The 17,695-nt window shown below is 44.6% G+C and overlaps 1 protein-coding gene across 5 annotated transcripts in view; it reads right to left on the bottom strand.

The window, feature by feature from the left end:
- FAM168A (family with sequence similarity 168 member A) overlaps nt 1-17,695 on the bottom strand; it is a 439,787-nt gene that overhangs the window by 59,620 nt on the left and 362,472 nt on the right. For 4 of the 5 annotated variants that reach the window (XR_012642790.1, XM_074979688.1, XM_074979517.1 and 1 more), the window contains 2 exons: nt 9,744-9,770; nt 1,125-1,250 (listed from right to left, as the gene is read on the bottom strand). Coding sequence is in view for 4 of the 5 variants with exons in the window: in XM_074979688.1 (XP_074835789.1) it covers nt 1,125-1,250; nt 9,744-9,770 (153 nt within the window). In the remaining variant the exon portion in view is untranslated. The remainder of the gene's footprint in view (nt 1-1,124; nt 1,251-9,743; nt 9,771-17,695) is intronic. The other variant, XM_074979812.1, reaches the window with a different exon arrangement.

Below are 17,695 nucleotides of genomic sequence, written 5' to 3'. Positions count from 1 at the left end.
CCCTTAAGGCTACAAGGGACCAGCTCTATTTTACACTGATGGCGTAAGGCCTGTAGAGGGTCAGGCACACCAGAGCTTTGCTTCACCATGCCCCTGTTCCTGTTCCACCTCCAGTACATTTCCTCCCTTCTGTCCGTGTTGGGTGGTAAGAGTGGACTGATTGGTACAAGAGGCAAGTCTTAACTACCAACCCCCGCAATCCTTTGCAGTTCAGGAGATGCTCCAAAATGTGGAAGCCTGTATTTTCATTCTGGGCCCCCTCTCTGTGTTCCTAATATTTCCCATTGTTGGAATAATACACCTACAGCGGCATTTGCTCTCCTGGGGTCTCATGTAAATGCAAGAGTCCCACTGCGTGTGTCATTGGAATCCCTGCAAAAATCATCCTCACTTTAGGGTTACCAGCTTCTGCTGGCTTCTTGAATGAAAGATGAAGTGACCCTCTCTTCTCCAGGATTTCTCTCTACATAACCTGTTTTACTGTGTTACTGTTTGTCCAGCCAGTTGTTCTGTTGCTTATTACCAAAGCATAATTCCTTATTTGACCAGCCAGAACCCAAGTACTGTAATCTGGCCAAACCCACTATACTAGTCTTCAGCACAGTAAAAAGGAGGGGCATCATACATTAAATCTAACAAGGATTTAAACTACACTCAATGAAGGATACAATTCAAACCTACTCAATCCTACATTTATCTCTTTTTCGTGAGCATAGGTAGGTGCAAATATTTTCTTGCTTGGCATATTTTTTATGGATGCTAATTTATTTGGAGCAGTAATATTTAGCATGCCTGCAGCACTGGAAGGTATATGAAATTCATAGGGTTTAAGTCCAGAAGGGACCATTATGATCACCTCATTGTGGCCTTCTGCTAGAGAATTGCACCCAGTAATTCCTGCAGTGGGAGGGAACTGCTCTTCCCAACTAGATAAGTAAATGCCATTGAACCCAGTCTTATTAATATTCATTTACTTCTTCTGGCACCCAACATCCAAAGGAGCCTTACCACACCCAAAGTTAATCAAACAGACCACATAAACCCCCAAGCCTCTGGAAAGAGAGAGAGGAGTTATATAGAAGCAAAACAACAAAGCAAACCCCAAGAAGAAAAGATTTATTTACTGAATGCTGCAGATGAAGCTTGGTAAGTTCTGTTCTCAGTCCCAGTGTCCACTGGGAGGTGAAAGGTACCCTCCGTGGCACAAGAGGAGGATGTCTGTGGCCAGGCCTGCTTCATCAGAAGTGTAGCTTGAGTGAAGACAGAAGAAAGGTGTTATACAGGAACAAACAGCAGGAGGGCATTTACAGTGATGACACAGTATCTATCCCTAGTTTGATGGGGAAATTAAAATCATCATTTTTAAAAGGAAAAAAAAATCTAAGAATTTCATATTGTGATTTGTCATATTTCTGGAGGATGAAGGATATGGAAAACCAGAAATTACCCATTAATGATTGCTGGCAGGGCCATCGATAGGATTTATGGGGTCCTACACAGTAGTATTAAACTGGTGCCTCTCTATGCCCAACAGTAGCCTGGAGGGAGCAGGGAAGGGGACAACTGTCAAAGGTATGATTTTACAATCTTCAGCGACACACTAATATGTTAAAGCAAATGTTAGACAAGGGCCCTGTAGACCAACACAGTAACTTCAGAAACTGACAGTTTATACCTGTTCATTGGCTTCATTACCACTTGAATGACTCTTTTTATAGGTTCAGTGCTCTTCTAAGAGGCCTGCAAGAAGACTACTTCACATTTAACTAGCTCACCTCTAGAGGAAGACTCTTCAGTCTGCAGCAGCCACAGAACAGAGACAGAAAGAGGTGGGTTGTTGGACATTAAGACCTAATGGTGTCCCAAATTTTCTGGTGCCTTCTCAAGCTGTGTGTGGTAAAAATGGTCCTAATTGCTGGTCTCGTAGGATATGTCTATACAGCAGTGTTATTTCAAAATAAGCTATTCCACAAGAGATTTTCTGGAATAGCTTATTTCAAAATAGCACATCTACACACAAAATGCGTGTCGAAATAGTGCTCAGCTATTTCGAAACAGAGCATCCAGACACAACAGAGCTATTTTGAAATACAGCTCTTGGATGAACTATAACTTACTTTGAAATAGCACCTATTTCCTGTCTACATAGCATCTATTTCAAAATATCTATTTCAGAACAGGTGCTATTCCCCCTAGAATGACATCTACCAAATTTGAAATAAGCCATCCGCTATTTCAAAATTATTTCGAAACAGAGGTTTTGTTGTGTAGACACTTGTGGCTGTTATTCCAAGTTAACTTTGCTGTATAGATGTATCCTTGAGGTGTGAGCATGAGTGTAGTTTGGAAGCCTCTGAAAACTGCCACCCTCAGGCAGGTGAGGAATTTGTCACCCCCAACCTCAGCTCAGTCCTGGTGGCCTGACTGCAGCTGCCTGCCCCCTAGATAGCTTGACTTCTGTATGAAGTCAGGACAGAATCCTACACAGATCTACACTCTTAGGCATATGATAGTTCTGAGAGTGCTCGGAATGTGTCAGGGATTAATATATACACTATATCACAGCCTCCAGCCCTTCTCTCCTTTATGACCCCTATTGACAATATGAATCTAGAAAGCAAGAGACTCCAGCTCTCAAGAAAAGGTGTGGGAGGGAATGTGAGAGAACTGACATGGCTGAGGTGAGTCTGTGGTTAAAGGACAGGCTTGGGAGGCAGTAGAGCTACGTTTTCATCTAGTGATGGCACCACTTCCTGCGTAACCTCAGACAAGTCACAACTGCTCTGTGCCTCAGCTTCCTCATCTGTAAAATGGAAATGTAAAAACCAATTACCTCACTGCTATACTGGAAGGTTTTGATTCATAGTGTTAGCAAGATATTCACATGGCAGGAGCCAAAGAGTACAAAATAGATTTAACTGTTCCTCTCAGAGGGTAGAAGGGAATAACAGTTCCTCAGTACCCTGTTTAGACTGGATTTAGCTGAGTAGAAGATATTATGCCCTTTGGAAACAATGGTGAGTAGAAACAATAACTTTTGGTAGATCACCTTGTAACTTGGAAAGGGTTCATCATGGTCTGTAAAAAGTCAAAGTCAAAAATGTTGCAAAGCTGCCAACAAAGACCAAAGCCTTGAGGCATTTCATGATTTGGAAGGGGTGTTGATGTTTGGTTAGTATTGCTATCTTGAAGATCTTGTGTGGAAGCATGCTAAGGTTGCTTGCCATCACTGATAAACCTCTAACAAAATGAGCTTTTGCATGAACTTCAAGTAATAGACTTTTGAGAAAAAAACAACAAATCCGTTCAGACACGGTTCTTGGACAAGAGGGACTAACAGATATGTGCTTGAATAATAAGAAACAAACAATTGGATTGAATCTGAATCTCCAAAGTGGCACTACTACTCCAGACAGAGCTCCTGAGAGCTATTCAGGTATACTCCATGGAATGTGGCCTTTATCATCATCATCAACAACAATCATGGGCTCAGTGCCCATTGGTGTCCAATGCGTCCCTCATTATTTCCTTCCATCTTTCCCTGTCCAGTGGGGAGTGGCTCAGTTTCTGTAGACGAGCTCCACATCAATCTACTATATCACCTACCCATTCTCTGTGGGGTATGCCTCTCATATTTGAGCTGTCCATTATGCCAAATACCAGGGTCTCAACTTTTTGCTAGTTGTTCATTCTGCAGATATGCCTGAATAGCTGTAACTTCCATTGTATAACCTTCTTCAGCAGGTTCTCCTTCAGCTGTGTCTTCCTATATAATTCCTCATTGGTGACCTTCTGCATCCATCAATTCTCAGGATCTTTCTATAATAACTCCTCTCAAATGCCAATATTCTTCTCTTCAAATCTTTGTTATCACCCGTGTCTCACATCCGTACAACATACTGCTGAATACACATTTTCAAGACACAGCTTCATTCCTAAGCTAATTGCTTTGCTCTTCCAGATCTTACCCATTGCCTTCAACTCTCTCTTGCTTTCGCTCTAGTCACTACTTCCTTCTTACAATCTAAATCATACATCATGTTGCTCCCCAGATAAGTGACCTTCTCTACGTTCTCTAGTTTGATCCTGTCTACAATGACCTTCCTTCCTATTTCCTTATCTCCAATGTCTTTGTTTTATCAATGTTCATAATCAGTCCATACTGCTTCCCTTCTGCATTTAGCACTTGCAACATTCTTGCTAGCTTCTCTTCATCTTCCTCGATGATAACTGTATCAGCTACAAACCTCAAGTTGTTAATTCTCATCCTGTGCACTGATTCCCTTCTACCTCTTCTTCCTTGATCTTGTCCATCACTCTCTCTAGGTGTGTAATGAAGATACTTGGTGATATTGGATCTCCTTGTCTCATACCTCTACTCATTCTAAACCAACTTCCCAACCCTGCCCACGTTCTCACCACTGCCTCCACATTGTTGAGGCCTTGCTGGGAGTCATATGAAAGGCAGCGAAAATTCTGGAAAGACAAGGACTGCTTATCATGCCAATACAAGTGTTACTGAACTGAAAATTTATAGAGCAAATGAGACAAAATTCAGAACACTCGGGGAAGAATTTTCATGTTCATTTTTTTTCAGGTGTTTGTATCTACTTAGGGCACAAAGCCTTTGCTCACACAGGAAAAGAACATTAGAAAACATGCAAAGCAAGCTGATGAGGCTTACCATTGACTTCGATCATAAAGAGTCTTTTATCCTGCAACCAAATGTGTTGTCAACATGTATCTAGCTGTGACAAAATGGCAGTCACTAAACTAGGGGCTTTCTGGCAGCACATCAAGAATAGCAAAACCAGCTCATCAGTAGGAAAGCTCTCCTGCAAGCTGAGCTCTGCAGTAGACATATGCTGTATGCTGAGTTTCTCATTCAAAAGTTCAGCATGTCTGCTTTTTCTCCAATAGTGAGGAAGCCTCACAATTTTTTGATGCACATTAATATCAAACTATGGTGCCTACTGTCCAAATCTCACTTTTTTAAGCCCAGGGTCTATTTGGCCTAACAAGATGATTTCAGTGTGAAATCATTGTGTGTGGAGCTAGTGAAAACGATACAACTGTTTGAACTGTCACAAATGTCCTCCATTTAATTCATACTTTAAAAAACTATAAAACCAAACAAATAATTTTTGTGAATTCCTTGTTGGATGATTGGTCAATTACTATAGTGTCAAGTCATCCTAAGTATTTAATATGCATCATTTCAGGAGCCAAGGAGCATGAGAAAAATATGCCCTGAAGCAGAGTAATGAGAGCTGGTGAGACTGGAAATCCAATGTGATGAGCTACGAGTTTCTCCATCAGCAGCGGAGTAAATTAGTGGGCACAAGAACTGGTTCTCTAAAGGAGGAAAAGAACATCAGAACATAGTGGGTCAGACCAAAGATCCATCTAGTCCGGTAACCTGTCTTCCAAAAGTGGCCAATGCCAGAGAGTTCAGAGGGAATGAAATGGAAAATGTGATCACTAAGTGACCCATCCCATCACCCACTCCCAGCTTCTGGCAAACAGAAGATAAGGACACCATGCCTAGAAAAGAGTGTTACTGCCAAAATTCCTTTTCCATCTTCTTATATAGAACACTGGGAGTTTCCTATTTCCTATTCTTATTCTTAGGCTTGTAGTCAAGTAAGAGATTGGGATTCTGATCCCTCCCCTATAGCTGAAGATCCGATCTCTGTGTCTTGAACTAGTGACCATTCCTGAGTGTTTGCGAGAGAATGAAGATTTCCATATTGTATTGCTTCTGGCATGGCACACAGCATTGTGAATGTCACATTAGAGACTGCCCAATACACAATGTTAGCAAGTTACCATATCCCTTTGGTTGATTGATTGCAGTTACATGTTTATGATGCAGACCTAAAGAATGATTTGGTCTCCGTGACCTGACGTTACCTGGATTTCTGAAAAGAGCAATTTTCTAGGGGTTAGAATTAAATCCTTGTAATGAATTCCCCATCCCAGTTTGGCTGCGTTAAAATGGGTCAAATTATTTGGATTGAGAAGTTATGCAGATTTTGCTCTTAAACCACTAGCCTTCACCAAATCCATGACTTAGATCTAACAAAAATGTGAATTTTAGGATGTGTTTAAGAACAGAGATAGCTTATGGTCCTTTGAAAGAGCTTCACATCATGGATGGTAAAAATACAGTTCTCTGGTATGCGAGATGTCAGAGCTCAACATTTCAGGTTCTGTAATCAAAGGACATCATGGGTGGCTGTGTGTTGCAAACTGGCCTCCAGATTTTGGGTTAAGCACTTCACCACCTGAGGTATTGTCTGAGACAAATACAGTTCACGTTATTTAACATTGTTCTTCACCTGGTTATCACCAATATCTGTTTAAAAGCCTCATTCCAAGATGACCGAGTGACAAGGAAAACTTGCACTTTTATCCTTTTCTAATAGGACCCTTTGAATTCCAGTTGTTGAGACAGGACAAGTAATATGAGCAGAACCTAACAGCTGTAGCACTGTGGTGCTGGGGATTGACGTCCTGACTCTTTGATCATCCAGTCGTCAATGATACAGGGGAACACGCGCTACAGGCAACATGATAACACAGACAGCCCAAGAGGCACAACTTGCAACTGGAAGTGTAACTGATGCATGTATGGAGCCAGTATCATTAATGAGATCACACAATCTATCCTGAGATTAAAGAAAGTGGAACTAAGCATTTAAATATATGATGCCACATATATATTCCTCTGTGTCCACTTACTCATATGGTATATTGCAAAAAATGCCTGGATTGTGGCACCAGGTTAGGACAGTCTCACCTTAGGTACTTATGTCATCATCATCATTGTAATATCTGAGCTCCTCACAATCTTTGATGTATGTATCCCCAAACACCCCTGTTGGGTGGGACAGTGCTGTTATCACCTTTGTACAAATAGGAAACTGAGGCACAGAATGAGTAAGTGACTTGCCCATGTGACTCAGGAAGTCTGTGGGAGCACAGCTGGGAATTGACCATGGATTTGTCAAAGCACTAGCTAGCATCCTAACCCCCGGGTTATCCTTCCTCTCTTCCCTCTACAGCACATGTGAACTATAAGTGGGGACGGTATGGACATAAAGGATACTTTATCTTTACACCTTTACAAAACTTAAAGTATCCTGATGAAGCACCAAGAAACAGAAAACCAGGGTGGATGGATGCAGGGAAGACAACTTACAACTTCCACATCATGAAACAAAAAAAACCCAAATTTCCTGGGTTGATTTTAGAAGTATCCCTTCTGCTAGAAGACAGCATGAAAGAAATGGATGGCCTGCATTATTGTCTGATGCATTATTTATAGATAGTGTTAAGGCAGAAACTATAGTCAGTATGGATAAATGTGTGCCCTGATTATAGGAAAATAAAATAGATCTTTGATGGCAGAAAGTTTAAAAAAAAAACCACAGAAAGACAGAAGGCCTAGAAGGAAACAGGCATTTGGTTAAATACAGTGATTCTACAACTCTGGAAAGAATCGGATATCCATCCTTTAAAAATATCCCTCATCTCTTAATGATTAGCCGGCTTCATTTCCTTTCAGCATGGGACTCTAGGTGCCACATTTTGTATGCATGAAAAGGAAAGGTTATAGCAAACTTGTCTGACAGCCAGATTCACAAAAGCTTTATCAATATTTGAAATGCTGCAGCTCTGTATTGATCTTTCAGTCTGCCTTGTCTCTCTCACTCTAACCAATATGGAAAGATCTGAAACATAGCCACAAAACATGGAATAGGCATAAGCTAGAAATCTATTTTTTCACGGGTGAGGGAAGGTTTCTGACTCTCAACAGAATGAGCTGTACATTCACCTGCCTGATGCAAGGTTTTGTTGCTTCATTTGATGTAGCTACGGTTTGCAAAAGTGGCTGGTGGTTAACTGTTTCTTAGAAAGCTTTGGTGCAACATAGGTCAACAGAGAGATCTTAACACTCTTTTCTTTTAAACTCCATTTCACCTGAAAACTTGCAGCTTCTCCCTCTACAGATGACACACAGAGAGGGAGAATTACCCACTGATACCAGCTAAGCTTTGCTTTTGTTTTTTTAATGAAAGTCAAGTCTGGATGAAAGGGGCAGGATTAAGAGGATTTTGGACTCCGGGGCTCTCTCAATATTCCCTCCATGTTTCAATAAGCCCCTCTGGTGATGGAAGTCAGGAGGTGTGCGATGCTAACTCCTCGAGCATGGCTTTGAAAACTGAAAGGTGTCACTTTAGGCTGTTGGGGCGTTTTGAGTCTGCCAGTGCCAACGAGGTTAAAAGAAATCTCTTTGTTTGCTAGTCCTTTGCTGTTCTTTTGGAAACCAGCTAGTAGCTTGTGTTGGCAATGTGTGGCACCTTTATAGAGAGCCCCCTGGGAGATGCTAGTATCTGTTCCTGTAATACTCCTTTGTGGAGTCATTAGTAGCACTATTTAGTTACTGCATAAATGGGTGGGAATAGGTCAGGCATTGTAATTAAATGTGAAATGAATTTGACAAGCCATAACAAATGCTGGGAACTCCTCCTAGTGAAATCTGGGCAGCTCTGTTCCAAGGACTCAGTGTGCCTCACCATTCTGGGGGAATACTAAGGACTGAAGCTGACTGTGTCTGAGCAATTAGTATCTGTCAGGCTGGGACTCTCTGGGCATAATGCTGGTGAAAAGTGCCAGATCAAGAGGCCTGGGGTCCCATGTTCTTTGTTTACAGCACGACTTGCTTTGCTGCTAACATACCTCAGCTCCTACCAGCAACAGCTACCTCTGAGGCAAAGAGGGCAGGTGAGTCTCCACGGCCTATGTTTGCTGTTTCTGTTGATCTGCCAATGAGCGCCAAAATGTGGGTGGATTTTGTGTCAGGGACACCTGTCACTGGGAACTGGACTGACAAGTATGGCACTCACACTTTGCAAGAGCTCCCTTCTGGTTGGATGAGTCCGCATTCTTTAAACCAGTCCCAGCCCTGGTATCAGGTCACAGTGCGAGGCTTCTTCCTTGGAGGAATCTAACTGGCTGATCCCTGCAGCCTATATGATTGGCTGCTTTCCTGAAACTACTCTAGGACACCTGGAGGACTTCTCTTCTGCTCCTCCCTGGGACAGGATGTGTCAGGACCCTGAGGCCTCCAGCAGGGGGCCTCTGAGCCTAGTCCATCGCATCACAAGCTGGGACTACGCTTCCCAGTGGGGCAGACAGAAGCGCTAACTCAAGGGTGAAAAGCGCAGCGTGGATGCAGCAGTACAGGTGATGGCTCAGCCACCCAAGTATGCAGCCGAGGAATTGGGTCTGTTTGTATTTTGGTGGCACGCTTAAGCCACTGTCCGTCCCACCATGGCCACGCCAATATGGCTGTGTTTAGCGCACTAGTCTGAGAAGTGCTAGCACACTTCTGTCTCTACTGAAAGGCACACTTCCAGCTGGTGTGTAAACATACCCTAAGAGGCTACTGAACAGCCAGCAGAAGATGATTTGGTTTCCACTGATCAGAGCTGCTTTCAAATATGAAAGGGTCTTTATCGTCTGAGCCAATCAGCATCTCCATTTAAAACCATTGTTTGCACCTCATAAAAAGTAGCCTTTAATCATGAATGCTTATCCCAGCATGCCATAGAGGGTCCTGGGTAAAAGATGCTCTCTTCCCCAGGCTAAGTTTGCCCCCTCCACATCAGTTCTACACATTTATCAAGTTACACACTCATAAGCTTTAACATAGACGAGGATAACAGTTCTCCTACCATTAGCTGAATGCAGGAGTTGGAACTCTGTTGAATAAAAATTATTTGTTTTAAATGATTGCTAAAAATTTGTGCCAATATGTACATGGTATACAGTATGCTGTAGAAATATGTTCCCCAGTAAAACCAGTTTGCCTGTAAACTGGACAGAATTGAGAACAGCAATTCTGAAGTCTGAAAATGTACAGTACTGCCTTCCATAGCAAGGCAGCTGAAGTCATAATGTTGAAAACAACCCCTACATACATTTTGAAATTAGGTTATGTTTTCAAATTAACAACTCTTTAAATAAAGTTGAATCTCCCCTGCTATAAATGCATTTAGTGGGCTGCATGAACCTTGGCAGCATATTCTTTTGAGCAGTTTGATTATTCCACCTGCTCTAGGACAGAAACAGATTCAATCTGAGTAAAGGTGCCTTGTATCAATACAGGCCACTGGTTTTAATGGAGACACTGAACCACAGTATTACTCAAGATCACTTTCATTTAACACAGTGGAGAATAGTCCCTACTTTGTCACATAGATACACTGATGGAATGGAATATTATAGGAAAGGCCTTTTGTACCAGTTTTTCTTTAAAATCCAAATTTTTCTATTTTAACTATATGTTGCCTATAACAAAGGTTCTGCTAACAAAGGGCCCACTCTACGAGGTGCTGAAGGCCTCCTCACTTCAATGGGAGTGATTAATTCCAAGGCTTTGGCTCTTAAAAGTATCCCCTATTGAGCTTCTGGACCCGTTAATTTTGCCTGCTAGCCCCAAGCTAGTGAATCATGACAGTTCAGGATTGGGAGATTAAAGACGATTGCTTACAGAAGTAGAGAAGGACGTTGAGAAAGCTGGCTGCATGAAAAAGCCCTAGAAATTCAGTAAATGTCATATTTGCCTAGCAGTTAAAGGTTAGCTATATAATTTAACTTTGCCCTATATGTGACTATTGTGGGACACTGTCTTTATTATTTTATTCACATGCTATTTCTCAAATAATACATCACACAGTTTTTCCCCTACAATGTTAGACATGCACCCACATTGCATAGTACGGTCTACTATTGTCTGCATACCAATCTGAGTTCAGGAAAGTTATTTGTATACAAGACACAGAATGAACGAGTCAAAGGCTCTGTGCTGTACTCCCTACGAGATCCACCTTCAAAAGTTGCTTTAAAACAGGGGTGGGCAAACTCAGCCCCAGGGGCTGGATTTGGCCTGCCAAGCATTTGTCTCTAGCCCATGCAGCTGATGAGCAGAGCTTTCAGACTTACAGCCAGCAGCTTGTGTTCAGCTGCCCCTCCTCACACCTTGTTCCCCCTGCAGCCGAGCTGCTCCTAGGATTCTCCTGCTCGCTGTGCAGAGGGCGAGGGGGTGGAGGGAAGAGGTTAGTGCTGAAGTCAGGGTGTTCCGCAACCCCTGTACTGCATCGCTGCAGAGCAGGGATCGGGGAGAGGCAGACACACAGAGAAACTGCTTCAGTGTGAAGCATGGATACAGTAAGTCACTCACTCACAAGTGCTGAGCACGGGAAGGGGAGACAACAGAGCAGGACAGATTGCCCTTAAAGAGACAGAGGATGGCTTCTCTCAGAAACTTACCCAGAGCTGGCCCACAACAAAATTTGTGGAGTGGTCCCTCTGAAAATTATTGCCCACCTCTGCTTTAAAACCTGTAAAGCTAATGAAGCCAAGTTCTCAGCAGGTGTGACTGAACCTGGAACCTTAAGGGTAAAGGTACGAGTTTCTACTGAATGAACTAAAAGCCAACTCCCCATTGCTTAATTACCCTGGGGGAACTCCATGCCACACAGCATAACTGATGAGAATTCAGCAAGATGAAGTATGCATACTGATAAGGTACACCGGCGGAGAGGGGCAAGTCTCCCACACCCTGACCCTGCTCCCCAGAGGGAGCACTAGGTGGGTGGGAAGAGCGGGTCAGGGTGCAAGGGTGTCCCATGCTCCCCCAATTCGCTGGGGCACCTTGACATGGCCCAGCTGACCCAGTGACTACTCTGTGTAGTGTAGACATAACCTAAGCAAAAATCATACCCAACCACATATATATATAGACTGTTGAATCAGTCTCTTGGGGGATTTCTTTACCTCTTTCTTTGCATTAACTGCACCTAGAAACTTTTTCATAAGTGAGCAGGGGGTTTGATTAAAGAGTCAGATGTGGAGCTGATTTATTTCTGAACTGTCAGTTTGATAAGCAGTTTGGGAGCACTAGTTTGACAGCAGCTGATTGTTAAATCCCCTTCTATGAATGAATTATAAGAATTGGTGAGAAGTCACCAAAGGGAAGAAATAAGTCTGACTTCACCTGCACTGTCTGATAGGAAATACACAATGGAGGTGGAAGCTGTAAGATGTTTTGATCTTGGTTAAAATTTCCAAAGGCACCTGAGTCCCAGTTTTAAAAGGCACTTTGGCTCCAAAGATCTAGGCTCCTAAGTGCCAAAATCAGGTTTAAAATGGAGCATAGATGGCCCAGTTATTTCAGTGCTTTTGAAAATTAACCCTTAGTGCCTACACAATTTTTGTCTCTCCTTCACAGACACTATGGAGCGTGTAGGAAGGGACAGTGCCAGTCGCTGTTGCCATTCTGTTTTCTCTTCCACAAACACAAGGCATTTTGTTATTACAATAGGAGAATCTGGAGAGAGCAGCATAGGAATTGCTTCTGAACAAGGAGACAAGAGTTCTTGTAATCACCAGTTATGAAATACCCTGCCCCTAAACTCTAACCATCAATGGCTGGCTTAGATACTGAGGTATTAAGATGTACATCCATCCTTTATATTTTTATCCTGTCTCATGTAAAGTGTGGATGTTCTCATCATTTCATCTCTCCTGGAACCTTGCTAAACTCTTATCCTCAATCCTGCGTTGGGGCAGGGAGTTCCCCAAGTTAACGAAGCATTGTGCAGAACAGTTTCCTTTATCATTTTGCTACTTTTCAGCTTCACTGACTTTTTTTCTTGTTCTTGCATCTGTAAAAGGCAAAATAGGAAACCCTGGTTAACCTTGTCTCTACCATTCATCATTTTATGTACCTTTCTTGCCCCTCTCTCTCTACCACAGGACTAATTTTTCCATTTATCTTCATGAGCTATTTTTCAAATGAATGCAATATTTTTAATAGCCTTTGAAGGTGCTCCTTCTAAGGGGCACAGTTCAGAGCTGTTGGCTCATTCGCTCCACAGTTTGCATATAAATAACTTTCCTGGACTCACTCAGGTCCACGGGGAAAAGTACACAGCACTATGAGATGTTCCATGTGCATTCCTAAGGTTATTGGAGCCTTCCCAAATCCCTGCTGCTGGAGTCTTTCACCACTGCTGGAGTCTTGGGCAAAAACTCTAGGCAGCAGAGGTGCAGCGGGATGTTACACTGTTAAAAACAACCATACAGATGAAAAAGCCACAATACACCTATGAATATAGCCACAAATTTCAGGCATGTCCTTGCTTTAGTCGCCTAACCAGTGCCTCACGATCTGCACGCTGCTATGTGTATCCATGCTAGCAGGATGGGAAGTGTGTGTTCACTGTATGCTACCGAAAGGATTGTGCAACGTAGATGGACTTAAATGCCTGCCCCCCTTTACCAAAATCCGTCAGTTAGCACATTATCCTGTCACTTGATACTGCTTCTCTCTCCTCAGTCTGTTAATAGTTTCCTTCTCCTTATATATGTTAGTAACTTGATCCCCTTTTCACTGGGTTTTATTAACTGCACAGTACACATATGGATGAACAGCACAGGCTGAATTCCAAAAGGTTGGTTAACTGTCCTGAAGTATGCCAAAAGCTCTCCAAAACCCACAAACAGGACAGAAGGTTTCATTTATTGGCTCCAGCCCTGGCTTCCTACAGCCCAATGAATCAAACTCGGAAGTCCTCCACCTGAATAAAAAGTCCTTTGTACCATATCACTGACAATGCCAACACTCTCCTTAATGCTGATCTGCAGGTCTGAAAACCTGTCATCATTATAGACTGTACACAATCTTTTTCCTCCCACGTTTCCCTTGAGTAGACCCATCCCATCCATAGGATGGTTCACCATAGAACTGTGGAAGATTAGGGTTGGAAGAGACCTCTGGAGGTCATCTAGTGCAATCTCCTACTCAAAGGGGGGGTCAAACCCAACTAAATCATTCCAGCCAGGGCTTTGTCAAGCTTCGTCTTAAAAATCTCCGAGGATGGAGAGTCCACCACCTTTCTAGGAAATGCATGTCAGTGCTTCACCACTCTACTAGTGAAGTAGTTTTTCCTAATACCCAACCTAATCCTCCTCCATTGCAGCTTGAGGCCTTTGCTAATTCTTCTGTCATCTGCAACCACAGAGAATAGACTGGCCCCATCCTCTTTGGAACCCCCAGTGAGTTAGCGGAAGGCTGCTGTCAAAATCCCCCTTTTTAGTTCCCTTCTGCAGACTAGTTCCCTCCTTCTCTCCTCATAAGTCATGTGCCAAAGCCTGTTAATCATTGTCATAGCCTTTCACTGGACTCTCTCCAATTTCTCAACATCCTTTCTGTAGTGGGGGGGCCAAAACTGGATGCAATACTCCAGATGTGTCCTCTCCAGTGCTGAACAGAGGAGAAAAATCATGTCTATTGATCTGGTGGGAGTGCCCCTACTAGCGCAACCCATTATGCCCTTAGCCTCCTTGGCACACTACTGACTCAGTGCCACATGCCGAAATAAAGTCCTATTTCGACGCATCCCTGTACTCCTCATGTGATGAGGTTTACAGGGATGCCAGAATAGCACACCCGTTATCTTGAAAACTGTTTTGAGAAAACAGGTGCATTGCATAGATGCAGGCAGCTATTTCAGGATACCTTTGTTTCAGAGGGGTAGCTGTATTAGTCTGTATCCTTAAAAACAATGAGAAGTCCTATGGCACTTTACAGGTGAACAGATTTTTTTTGGAGCATAAGCTTTCATGGGCTTCATCAGATGACTACATGCATGACCACACGAATCTGATGAAGCACATCTTTGCCCATGAAAGCTTATGCTCAAAAAAAAAATCTGTTAGTCTATAAGGTGCCACAGGGCTTCTCGTTTTTTCAGGACACTTTTGTATCCCAAAATAGTGACTGCCATCCAGACACAGCCAGAGCGGCCTGGAATCAATACCAGGGGCTGAGCCTGCCCCCACACTCACCAGAGGTGTCTGCAGCTGCAGGAAGTGGAGTGACTCAGCCAGCTTGCTCTGCTCCACCACCTTCCAGCTGCAGTAAAGTGGAGCAACATGTCCTCAACTCGCTCCGCTCCCCTCAGCAACGCAGCTGGGAGCTGGGCTTGGGAAATGGAGTGAGCTGTGGTTTGGTCACCCCACTTCCTGGCCCCAGGGTGAGCGCAGGGGGGCTCAACCCCTACTGCTAGGGCCCCCTTCCCCAGGAATTCCCCAAGTTGTGTTGTTTGAGGGACGGGGCTTGGGGGAAGAGCTGGAGTGGGGGAGGGGACAGGGCAGGCGTGGCAGCAGTGGGGGGGTGTTGTCACTAAATTCATGGCTGTGAAAAATTTGTCACAGATCAGCTGTGTCTACACGTGCACGCTACTTCGAAGTAGCGGCACTAACTTCGAAATAGCGCCCGTCACGGCTACACGCGTCGGGCGCTATTTCGAAGTTAACTTCGACGTTAGGCAGCAAGACGTCGAAGTTGCTATCCAAATCAGGAGATGGGGATAGAGCCCTACTTCGACGTTCAACGTCGAAGTAGGGACCGTGTAGTCATTGCGCGTCCCGCAACTTTGAAATAGCAGGGTCCGCCATGGCGGCCATCAGCTGAGGGGTTGAGAGACGCTCTCTCTCGAGCCCCTGTGGGGCTCTATGGTCACCGTGGGCAGCAGCCCTTAGCCCAGGGCTTCTGGCTGCTGCTGCGGCAGCTGGGGATCCATGCTGCAGGCACAGGGTCTGCAACCAGTTGTCGGCTCTGTGGATCTTGTGTTGTTTAGTGCAACTGTGTCTGGGAGGGGCCCTTTAAGGGAGCAGCTTGCTGTTGAGTCTGCCCTGTGACCCTGTCTGCAGCTGTGCCTGGCACCCTTATTTCGATGTGTGCTACTTTGGCGTGTAGATGTTCCCTCGCAGCGCCTATTTCAATGTGGTGCTGCGCAATGTCGAAGTTGAACATCGACGTTGCCAGCCCTGGAGGACGTGTAGACGTTATTCATCGAAATAGCCTATTTCGATATTGCTACATCGAAATAAGCTATTTCGATGTAGGCTTCACATGTAGACGTAGCCACCATGAAATCTGGTAACCACCATGAAATCTACCCTTCTGTGTACTTTTACCATGAGGTAAATAGATTTCAAGGGGGGGATCAGTGTGTCTCAGATTGGAGGTCCTTACCCAAAAAAGGGCCTAAGGTTATTCCAGGGAGGTCCGAGCATTTCCAGTCCTACTTCCACACTGCCTTCAGAGCCGAGCGGCCGGAAAGTGGCAGCAGCTGGCCCAGTGCCCCATTCTGAAGGCAGCACCACCAGCAGGTGCACTGAAGTAAAAGTGACAATGGGCAGCTCGGAAAATGGAAGCTCTTGGCTGAGAGTTCAGCTTGGAAGGCAGCCATGCAGAAGTATGGGTAGCTAAGCCATACATGCCATCCTCGCTTCCGTGCTGCTGCTGCTGGCAGTGGGGCTGCCGTCAGAGAAGCTGTGGCTCTCTGCCCACCCAGCTTTGAAGGCAAAGCCAGCAGCAGTGCAGAAGTAAGGGTGGCAATACCACAACCCCCTACAACAGCCTTGCGATGCCCCCACTATCCTCCTTTGCGTCAGGAACCTACAGTTCCAACGCTGAAATTTCAGATTTCAATACAGGTTGAACCTCTCTAGTCCAGCACCCTCAGGACCTGACTGGTGCTGAACAAGAGGATTTGCTGAACCACAGGAGGTCAATATTGCTCAGCAGTATAACCAACACTTCCACTGCTTACCGGGTTCTTAGAAGATATTTAGGGGTAAATTACAGCTACATAACAGCACAGAACACTAAAGCTGCGTCTACACGTGCACGCTACTTCGAAGTAGCGGCACTAACTTCGAAATAGCGCCCGTCACGTCTACACACGTCGGGGGCTATTTCGAAGTTGAAATCGACGTTAGGCGGCGAGACGTCGAAGTCGCTAACCCCATGAGGGGATGGGAATAGCGCCCTACTTCGACGTTCAACATCGAAGTAGGGACGTGTAGACGATCCGCGTCCTGCAACATCGAAATAGCGGGGTCCTCCATGGCAGCCATCAGCTGGGGCGTTGAGAGATACTCTCTCTCCAGCCCTTGCGGGGCTCTGTGGTCACCGTGGGCAGCAGCCCTTAGCCCAGGGCTTCTGGCTGCTGCTGCTGCAGCTGGGGGTCCGTGCTGCATATACAGGGTCTGCAACTAGTTGTTGGCTCTGTGTATCTTGCACTGTTTAATGAAAGTGTGTCTGGGAGGGGCCCTTTAAGGGAGCGACTTGCTGTTGAGTCCGCCCCGTGACCCTGTCTGCAGCTGTGCCTGGCTCCCTTATTTCGATGTGTGCTACTTTGGCGTGTAGACGTTCCCTCGCTGTGCCTATTTCGATGTTGGGCTGAGCAACGTCGAAGTTGAACATCGACGTTGCCAGCCCTGGAGGACGTGTAGACGTTATTCATCGAAATAGCCTATTTCGAAGTTGGGTGCACGTGTAGACGTAGCCTAAGAGCCAGGACTGGTGGCTGGAAACAAACTGTAAGAGACAATGGGAAACTTGGCCAGATCCATGATGGACACTTGGCTTACTAAAATCATGCTGGACAACGGATGTTGCCAGATGAGAGCGTGTGGGGACGAGAAAGGTTCAACCTGTACCTGAAATCATGAAATGTAGGATTTTTACAATACCATGACCATGAAATTGACCAAAATGGACTGTGCCTTAGGCAGGGCCCTACTCATTTGGCAGCAAGCTTTTAAGTGC

This window comes from Carettochelys insculpta, chromosome 1 (genome assembly GCF_033958435.1).
Source record: "Carettochelys insculpta isolate YL-2023 chromosome 1, ASM3395843v1, whole genome shotgun sequence".
NCBI classification, from domain to species: domain Eukaryota; kingdom Metazoa; phylum Chordata; order Testudines; family Carettochelyidae; genus Carettochelys; species Carettochelys insculpta.
Note: the sequence above shows the minus strand (reverse complement) of the source record. Positions and strands in the feature narration are given on the sequence as shown.